This window comes from Bidens hawaiensis, unplaced genomic scaffold (genome assembly GCF_021521415.1).
Source record: "Bidens hawaiensis isolate Kalapana, Puna unplaced genomic scaffold, B.hawaiensis_p1.1 tig00026182_1, whole genome shotgun sequence".
Lineage (NCBI taxonomy): Eukaryota > Viridiplantae > Streptophyta > Magnoliopsida > Asterales > Asteraceae > Bidens > Bidens hawaiensis.
In genome coordinates, this window is record NW_027494208.1 from 233252 (window position 1) to 252054 (window position 18803).

The window sequence follows — 18803 nt, forward strand, 5'->3', positions numbered from 1 at the left end:
TAACCATCTGAACCTTTAAAACCCACTGAAATCCTTTGATTTTCTTAAAATCCATGCCCTTTTTTTTTGTTCACAAAATGATCTTCAACCCGACTTCCAAGTTTCAACTTTACCACAAAAGTTCAAGAACTATTAAGATACGTAAACTTGCCAATTTTAAAGCTACGGCTTACTTTATAAGATCAAAACCAGACATGTTGACAAATGTAACTTGTCAAAAAAGTATGATCAAATGGAATATATGGTGTGGTAATATGAAATTCATTCAAACATGCTAACCTATTTCGTCACCATACTATAAAATAGTTAACATTGTTACAATATACACTGAGGACATTTACTTGGTATCTCTATGGTTGTTTTATCGTCGGAGTAAACCAATCTAATTATAGTATCAACATATTTAATACACAACTAATTTTAATAATAATAATAATAAAAAAAGAAGAAATATCACTATTTATTTAGTTATTTACATAACCATCATATTTATTTAGGAAAAATTCCCAAACTAGCCATTTTTTATCAAGATTTTCCAATTCTAGCCTAAAACCAAAACAAATTCCCAAACTAGCCATATTATTCAGTCGGATCCGACCAAAACAGTAACTGATCTGACTGAATTTGTAGTCTATCACGACGCGCCACGTTGCTTGATGTTCCATCAAGTCCGACGTTTTAAGATTCTGGCTGACCGATAATTTGCCGGAAGAACCGTCAGAGGAGAAGACAATCGGTTCCGATGGAAACAATGTTTGAACAATCAGATCCGACTGTTTAATTTGTTCGACGAATCCTAAATTTTTTAATTCGGGGGTTTTTGATTTTGTGTTCTAAAGTGAAATTGAACACTATGGTTTTGTTTTCATCGAAAAACTAAGTGACTTGCATTATTTATTTGCTTGATTTTGTGAAGAAATAAGAAAGATGGAGATGAGGTTTTGAGTTTGATAGGTAGAAGATGAAGAATTCAGTCGGACCCACTAAAATTCAGTTGGATCCGACAGAATTTGAAGAAATTCGGTCGGATCCATTAAAGCGTTGACACGTGACGCGATTTTAAAGGTCCAAAAATTCAGTAAGATCAGAAATGGTTTTAGTTGGATCCGACATAATTTTTTGACTAATTTAAGTATTTTGTTTGGTCTTGGGCTATTCGTAGAAACCATGATAAAAAATGATTATTTTAAGAAGTTTCCCATTTATGTATCATAGTTAAAACAAAGTTTTTACCTTTTACCGAACACACACTCCATGATTCTCATGTTATAACCTTGACAAATGTTCACGTACTTACAAAAACAACTCAAAACAGATTCGACACCTGTTAACACACACACTCTTAAACCCTACACACCACCATCACTTCCTTCATCCATTCATCAATGGAGTTTTCAAACACCATCATCTTAACCACACTCACCTTCTTCATATCCATCATCTTCACCCTCATTCACGCTAAACCGCGCCTTAACCTCCCACCCGGACCACCCGGCTGGCCCATCTTCGGCAACCTACTCCAAATCGCCGCTTCGGGCAAACCGTTCTTCCAATATGTCCGAGAACTGTTGCCCGAATACGGTCCCATTATGACTCTCCAAATGGGAGCAAGAACCATGATCATACTCTCCCGAGCGGATATTATTCATCAAGCATTGATTGAACAAGGCCATGTCTTTGCTACCAGGCCTCCCGAGAATCCGACACGAGCGTTATTCAGTTCCAACAAGCTTAGTATCAATTCGGCATTGTACGGTCCGGTTTGGAGGTCTTTACGTAGGAATATGGTGCAAAATGTGCTTAGTGTTAGTAGATTGCGTATGTTTAGGAATGTTAGAGTAATGGCTATGGATAAGCTTATTAATAAGTTGAAATCGGAGGCGAAGGAGAACGAAGGTGCGGTTTGGGTGTTGAAGAACGCGCGGTTTACAATGTTTTATATACTTTTGACTATGTGTTTTGGAGTTGAGATGGATGAGATATCGATACTGGAAATAGACGAAATGTTGAAAAAGGTGTTGATGACCATCCATCCGAGGTTAGATGACTTTTTGCCGTTGCTGAGGCCTCTGTTTTATAAGCAGTGGAAGCGAGCATCGCGAGTGAGAGAGCAACAGCTCGCGATGTTGGTCCCGCTTATTGAACAGAGACGGAGACAGAGAACTCTGGTGATGAGAAACCCTGCATCGCTGGAGTTCTGTTATGTGGACACTTTGTTTGATTTGTCGGTGGAGGGGCGGGACCACCCACTGAGAGATCCAGACATTGTTACTCTTTGTTCAGGGTTTCTCAATGGTGGGGCCGACTCGACCTCCACTGTCATTGAGTGGGCCATCGCGAGGCTAATCGAAAGGCCTTCCATCCAATCGCGCATCTATAACGAGATAAAATCGGTAGTGGGTACAAGCGGACAAAAAATTAACGAGAAAGACGTCTAAAATATGTTGTATCTGAACGCGTTCATAAAGGAAATATTACGAAAACACCCTCCGAGTTATATAACTTTGACGCATTCGGTTACCGAATATGCAAAACTCGCGGGGTATGATATTCCAATGGGCAGCCATGTGGAGATATACATTCCCGGGATTGGAGTGAACCCGAAACTATGGACCAATCCGGATAAATTTGATCCGGATAGGTTTGTTTCGGGTTGTGAAAATGTGGATGTAACGAGTGTGTGTGGAATGAAGATGATCCCGTTTGGGGCGGGGCGAAGGATATGCCCGGGTTTGGGGATGGGAATGATGGTTGTGAGTTTGATGATTGCTAGGATGGTTCAAGAGTTTGAATGGAGGGTGTGTCCGGAAAATAGTAAGGTGGATTTTAGTGAAAAGTTGGAGTTCATGGTGGTGATGAAGAATAGTCTAAGAGCTAAGATCACTCCTAGAGTTTGAGTTTGATCACTTGATGACAATGGTGGTTTAGCACTTTAGCATGACTATGTTGTTCTTTTGTTATCTTGTTGGTTAAGTTGAATTGAGAAGTCCATTTTAGTATTTTACTTCTCGGATTAGGGAAATCAATGACCATAACCTAAATTAGTGATAGCTAGTTTTTTTACTAGAGCGTTAATAAGAAAATCTTACTAAGTGACACTAGAAGCTAGTTGCAGTGATAGCTATTATCGGTTAATTATGTGTAGTCATATATAAATTAGTATACAAAATGTGTGCCATATTCTGTTAGCTACACGTAAGGTGTAAGATGTAATATGAGCACACAAAGACCCCACATTTTCAAATGATAATTCATTCTGTGGTACCCAAATCTTAATAATAAGTGCAATTGATGAATAGTATATTTATGTGAGACAAATATATTTTCATAATAATATGTTTTGATAGCCGAGGAAAATCAATAAAATATGCCTTTAAAAGATCATCGACAAAAAAAGAGAGAATATATTTCAGTTGAGTTTTGGCGTTAAGGACGACATTAAATTCAACAGCAGATGTTCGTGGCTCCAGAGCCCAAGAGAGATGTACGTGTAGAAAATGACCGAGGAAAGGGAGGTGTTCGTGGAATGGCCAAAGTGATTCGGTTTTTAAATGCTTAAGCACATTCAGTTCGGGACCAATAGAAAAGAACATGACTACTAATAATGATGGTGGTTGTCACTACACCACTTCTAAACTTACACGTTACTTAAAATTGATATATCTGTTTAATAGATTCTCAAATGACAATTTGAAACGTATGAAATGTTATGATATGAATGCTGCTCTTCAAATTCAAACAATCGTTTGAAAATCAGAGGCCATGATTTGAGATGTTAACTTACCGTTTGACTAGATGCATCAAACGTTGTTTAGAAATAGAGATTAGGTATGTACTTAATAATATTTTTTGCTGTAGTTGAAAAAATTATATAAAGTAGCTTAGAAAATGACACTTCAACTGGTGGAAGCAAACAACCTTGGCCACAACCACCAATGAAATCATGCCACTTATTGGCCCGACACATATAAGTCATTTTTATATGTGCATTTATTTTAATATAAAGTTGATAGGCATATCAACCACATGATTTTTTATCCTAAAAGAATCAACAACAATACATGAATGCATCTAATTTAAAGATTAATAAATTTAAACTCAAAACCTGAATCCAGCATTTGTTTAAAAGCGTATTTTTATTTATTTTATTTCTAACAACAAAGAACTTTTAAAAATGGACTATTGGTTAAATTCACTACATTAGTTTACACTTATTTTCCAAGTTTTGTTTAAAAGCATACTTTTATCCTTTATAAAAACTGTTCAAGTTTATGAAAACAACCTTTTTATATATTTAATAAATAACCTTTCCAAATACATATCCATTCATAGTGGAAAAGTAGATATAAGTATAAAAAATTCCTTGTTTGTAGTCTAGTGGTAGAAAGACTTGAATTCTTTAGTTAGACCATCCGTAGTTGATGGCGTTTTGAAGAATTTTGAGGTCAAAACGCCGGTCCACACCGCCCCCTTGCGTTTTGGGTTTGGCGTTTTGATATAGCATTTCCTACAAAACGCTAAGAAGGCACGAATTTTGAGAGTTTTGTGAGAAAGAGGTAGAGAGAAGAGGAGGAGAGAGAGGCGTTTTAGAGTCTTTTTCCCACTACAACAATTTTTTGCAAAATGCCCAAAAGCTAACTAGACGCCACATGACGTAAATGTCCGGGTGTGCCTAGTTTTGACTACACATATCTTAGTTCAATCATCATTTGTGTTACTTTTGGTGAATTATGACAATGAAAGACTTGATATAAACGTTGTGCAAGGTTGTTAGTTCGAATCACGAGCTTACTCGGGTTTTGTCCCACCATGTGTTACGCTATAGAGTTATACTCTTATGGACTGTGGTGACATAACAATTATCAAGTGACCGCCATCGGTAGGTTTCTCGCGAAAACGTTCAAATCAGACTCTGAAGCCAACGCGAGCTCGGTAAAAACAATATAGTCTAGCCAAACAACATAATATGGCCAGAGTGGAATAACAAAACTCTAAAAACGGTTCTAAAAGTTGAATAAATAACATATTTATAGAAACACACACATTCATAAAGTAGATAAGTATAAAAAGGCCACGAAATACAGTGAATTAAATAATAAATACTGAACCAACGTTGGTAGACTTGTACAGTTGATGGAAGGACGATAGATATAACCAGCATCACCGCACCCAGTTGAATCCCCACAATAAATGACAATCACTTTCCTTCGATCTAACGACACCAAAACCCTAGCTCAAGTTCACTTCCACATCTCCTCCGGTTATGGCGGATCTCAGCCAGATCTCCTTCGCCGGAACCTTCTTCTGCAGCGCATTCGCAGCCTGTTTTGCTGAGGTTTATCTCCATTTTTATTATTATTATTATTTTTATTCGCAGAGTGTTAGATTTGAAGCTCGTAGTGTAAGTAGGAGTGAATGTGTGCATTATTTCATATTCTGCATCTGTAATTTGTGTTTATTGTTATGCTGTTTATGTATTTAAGTGTGTTGATACACCTAAAAGGCTAAAGCAGTTAAATACTTGAATGAAATATTGTTATTATAGAGAAGAGTAATTTAATTGTTGAATGTGTGAATCATTTTATAATCTGCATCTGCTATTTGTGTTTATTGTTCTGATGTTTATGTATGCAAGTATGTTGATGTATCTTAAAAAAATTAAATAAACTAATAGTATTCTAGGGCAGAGTTATATAATAGTTGAATGTGTCTAATGTTATAACCTGCATCTGCAATTTATGATGTTTATGCATGTAAGTATGTTAATATACCTAAAAAAATTAAATGAAATATTGATATTCAAGGGCAGAGCAATTTAATTGTTAAATGTGTGTATCATTTCGTAATCTGCATCTGTAGTTTGTGTTTATTGTTCTGATGTTTATCAGAGTATGTTGATATATACCTAAAAAGTTAAATGAAATATTGTTATTTTAGGACAACTTTTAATTATTTTTGTTATTGTAGTGAATGATCTTATTGGAAAACATAAACTGACACTCTTAGCTATCTGAATTAGGCTTTATTACTGAGTTATTTTTTTTAAAACTGGAAGATATACCTAAGAAGGTGAAACTATAGGTGCAAATTTTGACGAGTCGATTTGGTTTATGGTTTATGTATAAGATGTCAAAACAGTTGAAAGTCGCCCAAAGTGTATTGTTTATTTAAAAGAAGTTAGATTCTTATAGTAATTTGATAGTAGATTGTAATCATAATCTTTAAAAGATTGCATTCCTCATGTGGAAAAGAAAATTTTATAGTTTTTCAGTACTTAGTTAGAAAAAAATGTTAGAATTTATTTTGGATTTCCTTATTTTGTGCAGTTATGTACAATCCCTCTCGACACTGCTAAAGTTCGACTTCAACTCCAAAAACGAGCAACATTAGGAGAAGAATATGGTACATCAAAGTACAAGGGTCTTTTAGGTACTGTTGCTACTATAGCACAAGAAGAAGGTTTAATTGCACTTTGGAAAGGTATTATACCCGGATTACATCGCCAGTTTATATATGGAGGCTTAAGAATCAGTTTATATGAACCTGTAAGTATCAAGTATCCAGGTTATCTGGTTGGTGATTCATTTAATATAATATTGTTTTTGTTATGCAGGTGAAGGCTTTTTGTGTTGGTGGTAATATGCTTGCTGAGGTTTCATTATTTCAAAAAATACTTGCTGCTTTGATTACAGGCGAGTGATTTTATGATGTTTTTCTTTTGATGTGACACTTTATTTATTTTAATCCTTTGACTTGTTCTAGATAAAACACTATCCAGATCAATCCATTTATATAGTTCATACAAATTAACATTTACCTTTTGTCTTCACTATCTTCTCTCTAATCTTGGTTATATCACCTTATACAAACTTCTCCCTGATCTTTAGGCCTTTAAACGAACCAAGAGTTTAGTGAATCGTTCGGTGAAAAGTTCGTTTATTTAATTAACAAACGAAATGAACAATTTTTTTTACATTTCGTTAAACGAACAAACATGAATACATGTCTTGTTCGTTCATCTAAGTTTGTTTATGTTCGTTAGTTTACGCTCATTTAGTTTACGTTTGTTTAAGTCATTCATTTACGTGTATTAATATACTCAATTAAACTTTTAGGCCCATTACAACTTGGTCTAGGATAAATAACTTGGTTTTAACTCGGTTATGTTCGTTTATACTGTTAAAGAACAAACATAAATGAACATTAACAAGGAAATCCTGGTTGAGTGGTTGTTTATTTGTTCGTGTTTGATCATTTGTTTGGTTAAAGTTAAACAAATGAACACGAACATGTTCAGTCCATGTTTGTTCGGTTTGTTTACAAGCCTACTAATGCTGGTAAAGACCATTGTTTCTCATCAAACAGGTGCTATAGCAATTACATTGGCTAATCCAACTGATTTAGTGAAAGTACGCCTTCAAGCTGAAGGTAAACTGCCACCTGGCGCACCACGGCGGTACACTGGTGCTTTAAACGCGTATTACACCATACTTAAAGAGGTAACAGTTTAAGCTACTTTTGGCCCGTTATAGATAAACAATATATAACTTATCAAATTTGAGATACCAAAACAGGAAGGGTTAATGGCACTTTGGACTGGTTTGGGCCCAAATATTGCTAGAAATGCTACTGTTAATGCTGCAGAACTCGCGAGTTATGATCACGTGAAACAGGTTTGAATTGTGTTAACTGTTTTATTTATGTGTCTGAATATGCTGTTGTATCTACTTGCTTACGCATTTGTATTATTGTTTTTGGCTCAACTTTTGTAGTTCGTTTTGAAAATTCCGGGGTTCACGGACAGTATATTCACACATCTACTCGCCGGTTTAGGTGCAGGGTTTTTTGCAGTACTGATCGGTTCACCTGTTGATGTGGTAAAGTCACTGTTTATATGGGTTGTTCTTTTTTCAAAGTTATTAATAAGGGAGAATGTCATTTATACCCCTTAAACTTGATAATATATCATATATACCCGTAGAAACTTGATGAAACATCATATATATACACCCAACCCAAACATAGTCACATAAATCGCGGTACGCTCCGATACAGGTACGTGGTCTGCTAGGCTAGACGAATTTGGTTTGAAGGGGAGTAGGTTCACTTCGGTACGAACCGGTACGGTGTACCACATAGTCCGGTTTGATATATGTCTTATATATTCTTATGCCTATTGTAATACACTAATACAAACAAAATCCGGAAAAAGTTGAAACTTCAAAACAAAATTTCCACTACTAATATAGTGAAGGTACTACCATACAAGAACAAAGTTACAAAGTAGAAAATAAGTTCAAAATCAAAACATGATAAGAAAAACTTTCAAAACAGAATCTGCAGTCAAGAGGCTGAATCTAATCAAAACAGATGCTACAAATCAAGTGGAAGAAATTCCTTGTGACCTTTTAGTACAAATCAAGAGGCTGAATCTAATCTTGCCTTTGCCTTTTTCCTCTCCCATTTTCAACCCGTTCGTCATCAAGATCATCCCACATCATTTCCTTCAATCTAGCACGTGAGCCTTCTATGTAAGTGCTTTCCGGTTCATATCCCACCTTTTGTGGGGGCCGAATTTATAAGATTCCGTAAAACGCGATTGAAGCCTAATGTTAGAGTGAATAAACACAAGTTTATCCGCTCTCTTGGAATTTAAACGATTCCGCTTCGCACTATGGATATAGAAGTATGTACTCCAATTTCTCTTGGCCGAAGAGCTACTAATTGGTCGGGAAATAACTTTTTTTGCTACTTCGGCTAATTCGGGTTTCTCGGATATGTACGTACTCCATCAATCAATTGCATCCATAGCGACAACGTCGGCTTGCATTGCGGCTCTTATATATATTCTTTTCTTCATATGAAATTGTTGCAACAATTGTCGTTCGGCCTCATTTTTAGAAATTCTTTTAAACGCCTCCATAACACCAAGTGTAACTTCCTTGTCATTGTTAGGAGCCTTTCTAGGCTCTCCACCGGGTGCCAACTTCTCTAAGTAGTATTTATTATAAAATTTAGGACTTAGAGCAAAGCGTAAACAATGAAGATGGATCGCCATTTTCTCCCACCGAGCCACAACAATCTTATTAATTTCAGGGAAATAACTCGAGAACTTGTTTTCCATCATAATATCTTTAATTTCACCAACCACGTTGTCCATTTTCTCATAAATTTCTCCCATTCTAGGACCTTCACCATCACAAAATTTAACTAGCAAATTAATTGGTTTTGTGATGGCTAATATGTTCTCAACATCTTCCCAAAACAAGTCATCATTAATGGTCTTAGCCACATTGTTCCCCGGTTGTTCGACTATTTTCGTCCCCACTTCTCATCAATTCCCTCCCAAGAAATGAGGCCAGTAACTGTTGCTAGTTCCTCCCGACATTTCAATAACCTTCTCAAGAGAATATAATGTGATGCAAAAAGAGTCTTTGCAACTTTCAATAATGCAAAAAAATGCATTTGCCATGTCTTTAAAAATAAGATTTAACGCGTGCACGCAACAAGGGAACCAAAATATATGTGTATATACCTTCTCGATCTCTTTCCGGCCGCCTTGCAATTCGCCGCGTTAATCGTCACAACCGACAAGGGGACCAAGCAACGTGTTGTCGGTTGGGGCAAGCAACGCTAGTTAAATTCTGTGATGGTGAAGGTCCTAGAATGGGAGAAATTTATGAGAAAATGGACAATGTGGTTGGTGATTAAAGATATTATGATGGAAAACAAGTTCTCGAGTTATTTCCTTGAAATTAATAAGATTGTTGTGGCTCGGTGGGAGAAAATGGCAATTCCTCTTCATTGCTTAGGCTTTGCTCTAAGTCCTAAATTTTATGATAAATACCACTTAGAGAAGTTGGCACCCGGTGGAGAGCCTAGAAAGGCTCCTAACAATGACAAGGAAGTCACACTTGGTGTTATGGAGGCGTTTAAAAGAATTTCTAGAAATGAGGCCGAATGACAACTGTTGCAACAACAATCTTTATTTGAAGAAAGGAACATATATAAGAGCCGCAACGCAAGCCGATGCTGTCACTATGGATGCAATTGATTGGTGGAGTACGTACGGATCCGAGACACCCGAAGTAGCAAAAAAAGTTCTTTCCCAACCAATTAGTAGCTCTTCGGCCGAGAGCAATTGATTGGTGGAGATTTGGTACCGTCGGTACCGAATCGGTACCAACGTTTTGAGTTTCGGTACCGGTACGGTACGGGACCGGTATTTCCCGAAATTTTACCTTAAATACCGGTACCGTCCCGGTCCCGTACCGGTACCGGTACCGAACCGAATATTTCGGTACCGGTACCAAGAATCCGCGATTTTCGGGACCGGTCGGTACCGGTACGGTCCCGATCTCATCCCTAGTGTGAAGCGGAATCGTTTAATTCCAAGAAAGCGGATAAACTTGTGTTTATTCACCCTAACATTAGGCTTCAATCACGTTTTACATAATCTTATAAATCTGGCCCACACAAAAGGTGGGATATGAATCCGGAAAGCGCTTACATAGAAGGCTCAAGTGCTAGATTGGAGGAAACGATGTGGGATGATCTTCATGACGAAGGGGTTGAAAATGGGAGAGAAAAAAAGGCAAGATTAGATTCAGTCTCTTGATTTGTAGTAAAAAAAAGTCGCACGGAATTTCTTCCACTTGATTTGTAGCATTTGTTTTGATTTGCAGATTCTGTTTTGATTAGATTCAGCCTCTTGACTTGCAGATTCTGTTTTGATGTTGAACTTATATTTGTAACTTTGTTCTTGTATGGTAGTACCTTCACTATATTAGTAGTGGATATTTTGTTTTGAACTTTTTCCAGATTTTATTTTGACATATATCGAACCGGACTATGTGGTAAACCGTACCGAAATGAACCTACTCCCCTTCGTACCGAATTCGTCTAGCCTAGCGAACCGCGTACCACGATTAATGTGACCATGGTCTTGACATTTTAAAAAATACCAATAAATCAATAATTAAGTCAATATCCTGTTATGGTCTTAAAATTTTTTTTCACTAGTTATAATAAATAGGACTATTTTTGTTAAAGTTTGTTACCAGTACAATATAAAGCATGTAGACAAAACAACTCACACCTGATGAGAAATTTCAAAATCAAAAACATTTGGGACGGGTATGTGTCATCTTATAAAATATTTTCCCTCAAGTTTATAAAAATATGTGAAAGGTTAAACACACTTGATTTTTATGAAGTATGTAAATGATAAATCTCATATTTTGAGAAAATATATTGTTTCGGGCTAAATATAACGTTTTAAAGTAAATTACACTTTCCGTCCTTTAAGTTTATACCATTTTCAGAAATTGTTATGGGTATGTAGATTTAAAAGCTTTAGAAGAATAAGAGTAAAATGGTCCTTTATTGAATCGTTTTTGATCAAATGGATAAATTTGATATTTTAACTATTTTTATGGGGATACATGATATTTGAAGTTTGGATCGGGTATATAATATATATGATGTTTCAAAAAATAAAATAAAATTGGGGGTATATGAAATTCTCCCTAAAAATAATGAATGCAGTAAATAAGACTAAAGGAACCATACATTTAAAGCAATTTCTGTTTTGGCAGGTGAAGTCTAGAATGATGGGAGAATCGGTTTACAAAAGTACAGTTGATTGTATTGTTAAAACCTTACGAGTCGAGGTAAAGTTATATTGTTATGTTTTGAATAACTATATTCTGTTGTCATGTTGTGATTATATGGGTTCCTGTTTTGCAGGGAGCCCTTGCATTTTACAAAGGATTCCTACCAAATTTCGGTAGGTTAGGATCATGGAATGTTATAATGTTTTTGACACTTGAGCAAGTAAGATCTCTTAACAAAGAATTTGTTCCAAAATTGAGATTTATTTATCAACATTGATATTGATTTTTGACTTGCATTACAGGCAAAAAAAATATTTTCAGTATAGAATCCCTAATTCCCCGTGTTGTTCGTTCCATTATTGCATTCTTTGGTGACGGTTCAGGTAATGCTATAGTTCATGTTGCCTCCTGTCATGGACGTGTAGTTCGATTTTTACATTCGTATGGATTCAAGTGAGATATAAATTTACATATGAACTATCATTTGATTTACGCAATATATACCGTGTATTTACATTCTAAATGTATTTACGTTTTTTATATGATATATGATTATAGCTATGTGTAAATTTATATCTGAAGTTTTGAACTCCTGATGTTTTCGTAAGAGATCATTCATTTAGATTGAAATTTAATATGATCCAATACACACACGCACGATATATAAGTATTATATAGCAGATTAGTATCATCCAATAATTCTAATGATTTAGTTTTTAACTAGTGTTATACTGTTATGAGGGGCCTTTGTTAGATACCACACAATAAAAATTAACAAATATGTATGAATGAGCATAGATGATTTATATATAGGTATAAGCAAAAATGAATTTAGTAAAATTTAATAATTGATTTGAGTCATGAAATTCAGTGATCATTTTATCTGTTCTAACATACATTAATAATTTTAATTTTATATTAAAAACTACTTTTTTTTTTTTTTTACTTTTTTTAAACTAATGTTCTACCTCTAAATCCATTTAACCGGTCTACTGCATGCCTACTACGGGATTTGAAGACCTCCGAAGGGGATGAACATCTAGTACACAATTAGAGTAAAACATTCATATGTTAAAAGAAACAAAAGTATAAATACGATAAATGAAATTACAGTATAGATGTTATACTTGTTATGTGTAGTTTGTTGGATTTGTTGGGCTATAATAATTCAAGTTTTCAAATCATGCCAGAGAATACATGAAATTGGAATAAGAATTTCGCATCTTAATTTATTCATCATCCAACACAACCGTCCTTATCACCGCTACATAGCTGTCACCACACAATTGTTAACTCAGCTGCTCCGCCATAAACAACGCCACCACCAAAATCGCCATTGCCCCGTCACCACAGCATTCCAACTTCTTTTACAAATTAACAAATCAAATAGAGTATAAGATCGAACAAAATGCATAACAAATTTCAATTCCTTCACATTCTAATTCCTCTTGACGAGGTACAATACAATTATTTTAAATTTAATGCTTCATTCTATCCTTTCTCATAATGTTTTCAGTAAAATGTACTTAGTGATGAATTAATTACTTTAATTAGGGGTTTAAAAACTAGGGGCCACGCTCGCTTGAGCTCTGTATTTTGTGGTGCTCGACGCTTAAGTTAGCTGGATGATTGGATCCACATTGTGAGGTCATCTGTGTGTCTACGTAATGGTGATACTATGATAGTATATAAAGTGTTTTGACTGTAAGAACAACCTCTCATAGTCTCATATATTAAGGAACAATAATTTTCTACTTTTAACAAGTGGTGAGACTATCCTTAATAGGTCATATTCAAGTCAGGCCCATCAAAATTGGGCTCACATAGATTGTATCTACACAATGGCCTTTGATTCAATTAGGATGCCATCTCTAAATTCACCTCGTGTATGAACAATGAACATAGAAAAGAATAATGAACAATTGAAACACAATTGGAGTTGCATGGATCACAATCAACTTACGACACTTGGGGGTTGACTCATGTATTTTTGTTTTATTATTAAGGGAGAGACTGAAGAGTAGTAAAAGAATTATTTATTTAAAATTTTAAACTTATCATGTTAGGAAAATTATCAAAATAAGATAAACATGTATGAATACATTTATCAAAATGAAAATAAAACTCTAGCTACGACTTTATAATCATCTCCATCTTAGTCTAACTATAATTCGCCACGTAGACGTAGTCTAGCTAAGAAGGTTTTAGTCGTCACTTTTTAAACGCCGGAACTTATAACGATTTAGAGACATACTATCAAGTAATTAATAGTTGGTGAGAAAGTATGTCTAGCTGATTTTATAAATTTCAGTGCTCAAAAAGTTCGACTAAAGTTAGCTTCTTTAACTTGTTGTAACCGGTGAGGTAATCTAGTTGACCTTGAAACAATTTTCTCCATAGTTGTAAACTAAATTAAAGTCAAAAGTTTAACTTAAAAAAAATTTTCATAACATATTTGTTTTCGTAGTATTTTTTATTTATTTTTCAGACGGTTTTAGAAAACCAATAAGCTAGTGGTGGAGTGGTAAACGAGAAACTTGGTATTTCATGTGACTCATGCACCCATTATTTAGTCTCGGCGGCATCAAGTTGATGATGTGATCAATGAACGAGTTTTATTCTACCGCACTGTCGTGCCTTCGGGTGAATGTTTACGAGGTTTTCCTTCTACGTTAAAGAAAAGTAAAGCAGATTCAAAGGTGCATTTGGCGTCCGCATCCAGAAGCTTCTGTTGTATTCGGGACGCTTCCGAGATCCACGTGTATGGCATAACATCCGTTTCCTTAAAGTTCTCATATTCATATTCATATTCATATTCATATTCATATTCATTGAGCAGCACATATAATATACGTTAATTCATCCATTAAAAATCTATCTCTACACCCATATTTGTTGTTGATCCACTGTTCGTTTGCAAATTGTTGAGGTGAGCAATCTATTCCTCTATATCCTTCGTGAAACTACAGGTTTTCATTACATTTACAAATTGTTAAGACGAATTGCGTTATTAAATGATTAAGCATTTGTAGATCTGATTGCAATTCGTATCGTTTTGTAAACTCACTATTTGCAAATTGTTTCACTGATCAAATTCGTGTTAATTCTGTTATGGATTCACAAATATGTTGAATTATTAATCCTATCATCTGGTTATTTAGCTGTTTAGGCTCACTAGCCGGCTCGAGCTTGATAAGTGAAGCTCGCGCTCTCTTAGGCGGCTCGAGCTTGGAATCGTTTAAGCTTGACTGGATCGAGCTTTTTCACAATCTCGAGTAGCTCACGAGCAGCTTGGCTTGTTTGCACCTCTGACCGTAATTGTTGATCCGAATCAAATATTGTGTATGATGATTCTGGAAATTTTGATGTTAGTTAATTACTGTAATTTGTAAATTTTGATGGTAATTAATTAATTACTGTGGTAGATTTTGGAAGTTAATTTTGATGTCATTTCCAATTGTTTTCTTTGGTTGTTTCAGATGTCATACTCTAGGAGGTCAAGGTCAAGGTACTCTCCTTCGCCTTCGCCGCCACACAGGCGATACAGCAGGTCTGTATCGCGGTCCAGGAGTCGGTAAGAATTCATTTAAATCATCACACACAGCTTGAACATTTGTGAATTACTACTTGAGTTATTTAGATATTTGTATTGCTTGCAGGAGCTATGATGCAAGTGACATTGAAAACCCTGGAAACAGTTTGTATGTCACCGGTTTGTCACGCCGTGTCACAAAGAAAGATCTCGAGAAGCATTTCTCAGCTGAAGGAAAGGTAAGTTTCACTGTCTTAGATGCTATCTTATTTGTACACTGAAATTTAGGCTATACAATTACCATGATCCACATTCCACAAATCATCTACTTTTGATAGAATGATGAAATATATGTGTTATCATATCAGTACAATAACAAAGAAAAATAATTTTGGCACAAAAATTAAAAACACAATATTATAATTTGTAAGAAAACAATGGTCATCTTTTTATCTAAACTAATCTCTCACCCCGTGATCGCTGATCACGAATTCCATGGATCATAAATAAGATATTTCACTTACTACAAACAAGCAGATATAACATCCAAAATTCACTCCAAATACCAGTCATTATATATTTATGTACTACAAGAATCGGAAAACAAAAGAGAGACAAACACCATAAAGATTGTTTATAAACAAAATCAGATAAAGATTGTTTATTTTAAACAATCGACCGCCCGCATTATTAAGCCCCCGAGGTGGGCCTCCCAAACCCTCCATGTTATTTTTTTCTTTAAAAAATTTATAAATCTTTGAAATTTGATTTTAACAACAGCCATGCTTATTCTGCCTTGCCTTAATTGCATGATCTGTTGTAAAGTCAAATTACAAAATTTTATAAATTTTAATTTAAACAGAGAAATCACGACCGGAATTATGATATCTTGGGAGGTAGATTCATGGGTTTAAGCCGTGGGAAACAATTACTATCGCGAAGCAATCCGGCCCCTTTCCAGACTCTGTGCGCGATGGCGGGAGCTAGGTCAAGTAACGTGTACGCCCTTGGAAGGCAGATCCCTTTACAAGATCTCATCCACCAAATTCGTTGGAAAAAAATTCCACAAAAAATGGGTATATGTTGTAGAAGGGGCGAATGGTTCCTTTATATAACATTTAGGGAGGATAGGAAATTACCATATTCACATCAGTGGATCCATAAAAAGTCTGCCAACATGACACGTGACATAAATAAATAAACAACACTAGTGATGTTTGTACTCTCAAGTTAAAAAAATTATCATCTCAAATTTAAAAAAAGTACTCTCATTAGTGATGTTTGTACTTTTCATTTCCTTTCCCATTATAATAAGGAAACAAGGCATGTGACAAAAGGCATGTGACAAACTTAGAAAATCTCAAATTAATAAAATGCATAATTAGTTAGTTGTACGTTTCTCATTAATAAACAACACTAGTGATGCTTGTACTTCTCATTTTCTTCCCCATTATAATAAGGAAACAAGGCATGTGACAAAACTCCTTTTGGAGCGATTTACTTTTAGTCTCACAAATCAATTTTGGAATGGGTATTCTAAAAGAACTTGGACATGTAACATTTGAGACGGATATGAGACTATTTTCCAAAGAATTTGCATATTTGTGGCGGATATGATATTAGGTGAAACTCAGCCGCCTACCCGAACATGTTTATCCGTATCTAAACCGAATTATTCTAAATAGTTTTAAACGATATCATAAATGGTATGTTAAAGCTGTTAGAAGAAACTTGAAACGTTTACAATGATTCTAACAACAACTATAGTTAAATATTTTGTATTTTTAGTTGGTGCTTAAGAACGAATTTCAGTTAATGAACATCTCAATAGGTAATTTTAACCACGTTATAACATAAAAGAGAATACCCATCACGTGTGTACACACGTCTCGTGGGTATTAAATAGGTGCCTGACAAGTAAGCGACTAGGTATGTACAGTTTTATAATTCGATATGAGAGATGGGTATGGGCCCATATAATCGACTCATTGTCATCTCCATATAAACTGTTGTAATTTGTAAATATTGTTGTATTAATATAGACAATATTATTATTACCACTTAATTATTACGCCCGCACTTAATTAATTAAGTGTACATTAATATTTAAAAAACTTATTATAGAGATTGTAAAGATATGATGAAAAAGTCAATCATAGCAATTGGATTTCCATTTTGTGTTATTATTAACGAATTTGTATCATGAATGCCAACAATCAACTTTGAAATCAGGGTTTCATGTAATAACAATGATGAAATGTATTGTCACAGGTGGAAGATGCTCGCCTTGTGATTGATCCTTGGACACGGGAATCTCGTGGATTCGGCTTTGTATCCATGTCGAGTATCAAGGATGCCGATCGGTGCATTAAGTACTTAGACGGTTCTGTTCTTGACGGTCGTGTCATTACTGTGGAGAAGGTAATTTTATCTTATTATTACCTCGTGTTTGTTGCATTATTTGCAATGCGATATCTGAAAAGTTATGCTTATAATTATAGTTTTGTTATCAAGTTATCAAGTTGTTTGCTTTCTTGGATGAAGTGTTTGTTTTGACAGAGGTTGCTGTATGTTGCAGCTCTTCATCAGACTCCCAAATTAATAAAATCACATCAAAAGCAAATATCTATCAGACTATCAACAACCCAAAGGGTTGTATATTACCATTTCCTTCATTTTATTTATTTGCAATTTTGTTTGATACCAGAAGCCTCTTACAAATATTTATGTTTCCATGCTTATGAAAATGACCATGATTTGTATTTCTGCTTCTTAAACTCATGGCTTTTTTTTTGTTAATTTACAGGCCAGGAGGCGAAGAGGACGCACCCCGACTCCAGGAAGATACCTTGGACTGAGGTCTGCCCATGGTATGTTTGAAAAACACACATGCATTAATATTGTTATGCATCACATGACGTTTGGCTAACTGTCGGTTTGTTGTTGGTTAAAGCAGTTCGCCGTCGGTCCCCAACTTATTCTCCTTATTCAAGAAGCCGTTCTCCTTGTTACTCGTCTGAAAGAGATAGGAGCAGGTCACGGTCAAGATCTTACTCTCCATACTACAGTAGGCGGCGCCGTGGACGATCATACTCTTGTTCCATTTCTCCATACAGTAGACGTGGGTCCTACTCGAGGAGCCACCGCCACCGTTCCAGATCTTACACTCCAGAAGACCGTTACTACAGGAGGCGTGGCCGACACTATAGGGATTATTCACCAGACTACAGAAGTTCAAGTAGGGATTATTCACCCGACTACAGGAGGAGTAGGAGTAGGAGTAGGCGCTATCGGGGTGTTTCTAGAAGCGTGTCGTCTTCTCCAAGGAGGCACTACAGGAGTTGTTCTTCTAGTAGGTCGCCTGTTAGGTCGAGGAGGTATTCTCCAAGTGCGTCCCCCAGATCTCGCTCAAGTTGCAGTGTGAGGAGTAGGTCTGGTTCGCCTAGTCGTTAAAATAATATGAATGAAGCGTGGTTCATGCATGTTGTTTCAGTCAGTTATAGATTCCTGTATTGGATATAAGGTGTGCGGTTGCCTGGTTGTAAGACTTTACTTTAGACCTGTTTTGCTGAATGTGTTTGATTATGCTTTCTATGACAAACAAATGCCTGGTATACTAGTTTTTTTGCTAATTTGAAATCTACAATAATGATGAA

At 35.6% G+C, this 18803-nt stretch overlaps 3 protein-coding genes and 1 pseudogene across 6 annotated transcripts; all 4 read left to right on the top strand.

The window, feature by feature from the left end:
• Positions 1-1377: 1377 nt before the first annotated feature.
• On the top strand, positions 1378-3068 carry LOC143572978 (cytochrome P450 77A2-like). Its single transcript, XM_077057983.1, has one exon. It carries the CDS (start codon positions 1386-1388, stop codon positions 2436-2438), a length of 1053 nt encoding a protein of 350 aa, XP_076914098.1. The 5' UTR covers positions 1378-1385; the 3' UTR covers positions 2439-3068.
• LOC143572998 (cytochrome P450 77A2 pseudogene) lies at positions 2442-2897 on the top strand (annotated as a pseudogene).
• A 2022-nt stretch (positions 3069-5090) lies between the features above and the next one.
• LOC143572989 (mitochondrial uncoupling protein 2-like) lies at positions 5091-12163 on the top strand. The gene is made up of 9 exons (XM_077057996.1): positions 5091-5335; positions 6327-6545; positions 6614-6692; positions 7366-7499; positions 7575-7673; positions 7773-7877; positions 11598-11672; positions 11749-11835; positions 11918-12163. The coding sequence occupies exons 1-9, from the start codon at positions 5264-5266 to the stop codon at positions 11939-11941; spliced, it is 894 nt and encodes a 297-aa protein (XP_076914111.1). The 5' UTR covers positions 5091-5263; the 3' UTR covers positions 11942-12163.
• A 2724-nt stretch (positions 12164-14887) lies between these two features.
• Positions 14888-18803, top strand: LOC143572979 (uncharacterized). Of its 4 annotated transcripts, none has more exons than XM_077057986.1 (5): positions 14888-15189; positions 15275-15386; positions 17419-17568; positions 17954-18017; positions 18101-18803. In XM_077057986.1, exons 1-5 carry the CDS (start codon positions 15095-15097, stop codon positions 18598-18600), a joined length of 921 nt encoding a protein of 306 aa, XP_076914101.1. In that variant the 5' UTR covers positions 14888-15094; the 3' UTR covers positions 18601-18803. The 4 variants fall into 4 exon arrangements, with proteins under 4 accessions (XP_076914101.1, XP_076914102.1, XP_076914099.1 ...); XM_077057987.1 differs by having other exon boundaries at positions 18104-18803; XM_077057984.1 differs by having other exon boundaries at positions 14888-15185; positions 15256-15386.

Coding starts and splice junctions, on each gene's coding strand:
- LOC143572979 (XM_077057984.1), top strand. CDS start 15,095: ATGTCATACTCTAGGAGGTCAAGGTCAAGGTACTCTCCTTCGCCTTCG. Junction 17,569..17,953: donor GTGTCATTACTGTGGAGAAG/GTAATTTTATCT, acceptor GTTAATTTACAG/GCCAGGAGGCGAAGAGGACG. Junction 18,018..18,100: donor TGGACTGAGGTCTGCCCATG/GTATGTTTGAAA, acceptor TGTTGGTTAAAG/CAGTTCGCCGTCGGTCCCCA.
- LOC143572978 (XM_077057983.1), top strand. CDS start 1,386: ATGGAGTTTTCAAACACCATCATCTTAACCACACTCACCTTCTTCATA.
- LOC143572989 (XM_077057996.1), top strand. CDS start 5,264: ATGGCGGATCTCAGCCAGATCTCCTTCGCCGGAACCTTCTTCTGCAGC. Junction 7,878..11,597: donor TCGGTTCACCTGTTGATGTG/GTAAAGTCACTG, acceptor CTGTTTTGGCAG/GTGAAGTCTAGAATGATGGG. Junction 11,673..11,748: donor TTAAAACCTTACGAGTCGAG/GTAAAGTTATAT, acceptor CCTGTTTTGCAG/GGAGCCCTTGCATTTTACAA.